The 4313-nt window shown below is 38.3% G+C and overlaps 1 protein-coding gene across 1 annotated transcript; it reads left to right on the top strand.

Annotated features, from left to right (window-relative positions):
• The first annotated feature begins 2373 nt into the window (after positions 1–2373).
• LOC117383794 (free fatty acid receptor 2) lies at positions 2374–3932 on the top strand. Its single transcript, XM_033981015.2, has one exon. The coding sequence runs from the start codon at positions 2694–2696 to the stop codon at positions 3744–3746; it is 1053 nt and encodes a 350-aa protein (XP_033836906.1). The 5' UTR covers positions 2374–2693; the 3' UTR covers positions 3747–3932.
• Positions 3933–4313: the final 381 nt, after the last annotated feature.

The raw sequence follows: 4313 nt of genomic DNA, 5'->3' as shown, positions 1-4313 counted from the left end.
AAATAAATGTGGTATTGGGACAGGCAGTCGTCACTTGTGGGCAGGGCTGAGGAAACTACATTGTAAAACCCAGTGTTTTAGTCGACTATGAAACGCCTTAGGGCTGATAGGTTTGTCCTGCGCAGAGCAGGAGGAAGTGAGGATGTTACTTTATGTTGTGGCTTTTCTATGGTTTCATCACACTCCCCCTAGAAGTTCCCTCCTCTCACCATTATAAGAGACGCTCTGACACCCTGACTGCCATTCAAACAAGACTCACAGGTAAGATATTCTGTTTAACTAATGTTCATTCATGTGTGTGGCATTTCTTTTTCCTTTCAGTTTTGTGAGTTTTTCAACCCATTGATTATTCATGGGGCTGATTTGAATTGTGGCTTTCAATTAAAGTATTGTTTAATCAGTAATCAGATGTTAAACTGTGGTTTATCCAAAAACACTGCATAGTGCAAATCTGTAGCATAATTGCTCCCCACAATTTCTTATTTAAATTCTTTTAATTGTGAATGTTCCATAAAAAGCATTACAAAAACTTTAATGGTTACTCTATATTTATCACAACATCAGTCCAGTTGGGTTATGCTAATTCAAAACAACAACTTTCATTCACAAGTAAATTTACTTAAAATTGTTGCTTTCAAATATCATAAAATATATGTGAGTTCATAAAATGTTATATATACTTAAAGCCATCATGTTATTTTTGGACTGATGGTAAATGAACTCCAGAGGTGGGGAGTACGCAGATACATCCATTAGATTTACCTAAGTAACTAAAAAAAACTTTTTAGAATATTTTTACTCCTACTTAAGCAATATATTTTTATTTTAGAAAATGTACTCTTACTTTAGTAAAAGTGAAAGTTTTGGTTCCGCTTCTCACTGTGAGTAAATCTACAAACATTTTATGTTGACTTGAACATTTGTGTCTATATTTTGAAAATACCAGATTTTGTGCATTATTTAATGTTTTGTCCTTTAAATTACATGAACTTCAAATTATAAAACAGATGCTACTCTTACTCGAGTAATTTGTTGAACCACTACTTTGTGCTTCTACTTGAGTCATATTATTTTGAAGTAATATTACTCTCACTTGAGTACAGTTCTTAACTACTCTACCCTCCTCTGTTGGATCCCAGTAAGACAAAATCTTTCCATTTTCCAGTTTGAAAAACGTTAAAAAAAAAAAAAAAACTAAAAAAAACCCATTCTTTTTTGTCTCTTGATATTGTAACTTGGTTACAGGTCATAAAATTTGCCCTTATTTGTATTTGTATTTATTCAGTGTGTTTATGTTGCACTTTTTCACCGAAGCAAGTTCCTAGTTTGTGAACTGTGTTCACAGACTATGGCAATAAAAGTCTTCTGATTCTGATTCTGATAAAAGTATGAACTAGTTTTGTATTTTGGCACTATTCAAATTTCTACGCATGCCCAGCACTTGTTATTTGGATCATTAACACTAAACGGTGTTAACATTTTCAAATTTTCCTTCAGAGAAATCCACTGTAACAGTTTGTAGATGTGCAGATTACAGAAGTGTTATGAGGATCCAGGCCTGTTACTGATAGCCCTCGGAGTCATTATGTTTATGATCAGTAGAGAACATTGCAGAGCCGGCTGTAAAAGCACAACTGTTCAACACGTTTTAATATCCAACACTTACTCCTCATTAAGAGATAATGGCAGAGGACAACAATGCTGGAGAGAAGACATTAACCAGAAATTATATAGGTAAACAGTGCAAACTACAGCATCAGCTAAACGAAAATTAGCGATTAGCATTGTCAATATTATTCAACATTTTGTTTTGCTAGCCTTTTAACATCTTCTGTGTAAGCCTTACCTTAAGCTTACATATATTAACGGATTTCATTTGTTGACAATGTAAATGTACGTTGAACAAAAATTATAAGTGAAGTCACAAATCTGCTAAAATTTCAACAGATTTTTCTCGATGTATTTTGGGCTTCTTGCTCTCGTCCAACCCACCAGTTTTCAAGAAATGGCTGTGCAAAGTTCTCATTTGTAAAAGTGAACCAAAAGTTTTAAAATGAGCAAAAAATGTGTTGATATAATGCTATTTATAATGTTAGTCAGTAATAGTCAGCTGGTTTTATGATTAATTTTACCTTGCAATGTGTGTGGTGTTGTCTTACTGAATGGTTCATGTTTTACCCGTCCGACAACACATGAAATTTAGCTTTAGCGCTAACTCATTGTATATTTATGTTGAAGCTGCTTGATTGGGCAAATATCTTCACAATATAACAGCAAAAGTATCCCCGGTTTCCTACATTTTGAATACATTGATTATATTTAGGTAATTCAGGCTTATTCATAATATATTATTGTGTATTTTGACCAGATCACCTGAATTCAAACAGTCCCATTTACCTGCCTCTGTCTAAACAATGTGAGATATGGCCCGGTAGGATGTACCTTGTTTCCTGTTGTAATCTCTTTCCATTCTCTCTTATCTGCAGAGCTCAAAGCCCGCCAGGAGACCGCGAGCTTTGCTTTATCAGCGGAGGACAGGAAAACCATGGCACTGTCTTGTTACAGGCCACCGACCCGTTAAGAAGTCCCCTCGAGACCCCCACCTCATCTCAGAGCGACACCTTTGAACCTCCATGCAAGTTTCAAGGACATAATGTGATTCGTCTTGGACATTCTTGGACTTGAAATTCACCATGATACAGCAGTGCCACACGGGCCTGTGCCTGTCCGTTTACATCCTCACCTTTGTGCTGGGCTTCCCCGCTAACATCTTAGCCTTCTACACCTTCGGCAAAAAAGTCAGGCAAAAAGCCACGCCCATTGACATTCTCCTCCTCAACTTGACCATTTCGGACTTACTTTTCCTCCTCTTCCTGCCCTTCAAGATGCAGGAAGTCACGAATGATATGATTTGGAAATTGCCCTATGCCCTCTGCCCTCTGTCCGGATTTATTTTCTACCTAACGATCTACACAAGCACCTTTTTCCTCACGGCGATCAGCGTGGAGCGATATCTGGGAGTGGCGTTCCCGATCCAGCATTCCTTGAAGCGCAGACCGATCTACGCCCTCGCGGCTAGCATCTTTTTTTGGATCTTCTCATTTATTCACTTAAGCATCGTCTTCATCATTCCGCTAATCGGCAGCCCTCCAGCGCCAACCCCTACGGACACTTCAGACATCGCCGATTCCCTAAACACGTCGACTTTAGCTAACAATAATCTCAAAATGGAAAATGAGGTTTGCTACCAGAACTTCACCGAAGAGCAGCTGAAAATCCTCCTCCCTGTACGCCTTGAACTATGCATCGTCCTGTTTTGCATCCCGTTTTTGATCTCCAGCTACTGCTACATCAACTTTATTCGAATTCTGTCATCGCTGCAGCACATCAATCGTAGAAAGCGTCTCCGCGCAATCGGCATGGCGTTGGGAACTCTCGTAGTCTTTGCCTTATGTTTTGGACCGTACAACGTTTCGCATATCGTCGGTTTCATCCAGTGGAAAAGTCCAGAATGGAGGGACAGGGCGTTACTTTGCAGCACTTTCAATGCTTGTTTAGATCCATTCATTTTCTATTTTTCGTCATCGGCTATGCGAGGGTCGGTCAGCAGTGTTTTGGAAGGAATTAGGAAAAGATTACCAAGCTGCCTGTCTTGTCGTGTGCCTCGAGTCCTGAAAATCAGCAGCAGTAATAGCTCCAGTGACAAAGATAAGGAACGCAAACAGGAGTCCATGAGTGCTATCTGATAAACTGGGCAGGAGCAGTTTGCCGCTGTTCTCAATGTATTTATTGGACGTTTAATGTTCTTCGACCCACGGGACCCGGAAATTAATGTTTTGTTTTTGTACTAAGCTCTCTTCATTTGTATAGTTTTATTAAGCGTTGAACCAAGGACTCACTCAGGTCTAAACCAGGACTTTAAACTGGATGTACAATTGTGTAGCTTTTTTGTTGTGGAGATTGTTTTTTGGCTAAGATCTACTGAAGCTGTTTTACACTTGTTCAAACCGTTTGCATACTACCTAGTTTTGGTTCCACGTGTGCAGTGGTGGGGCTACTCAAGTAAAAGTACAGATACAGAGGCATAAACTTACTCAAGTAAAAGTATCACATGAAAAAATCAGCTTGAGTAAAAGTATTTAAGTACCTGTTTAAAAATGTAGTTTGAGAGTAAAAAGTAAAAGTATTTCACTCTAGTGTTTAAAGTGTTAAATGTAGTGACACTGATTACTGATACATATTTTGGTCAACAGTAACAATACAACTCCATTTCTTTTCTTATGAATTTTGAGTATATATTTTTGTTCGCTCAA

This window comes from Periophthalmus magnuspinnatus, chromosome 16 (assembly GCF_009829125.3).
Source record: "Periophthalmus magnuspinnatus isolate fPerMag1 chromosome 16, fPerMag1.2.pri, whole genome shotgun sequence".
NCBI classification, from domain to species: domain Eukaryota; kingdom Metazoa; phylum Chordata; class Actinopteri; order Gobiiformes; family Gobiidae; genus Periophthalmus; species Periophthalmus magnuspinnatus.
This window is presented reverse-complemented; position numbering and strand designations above follow the sequence as displayed.

Coding starts and splice junctions, on each gene's coding strand:
- LOC117383794 (XM_033981015.2), top strand. CDS start 2,694: ATGATACAGCAGTGCCACACGGGCCTGTGCCTGTCCGTTTACATCCTC.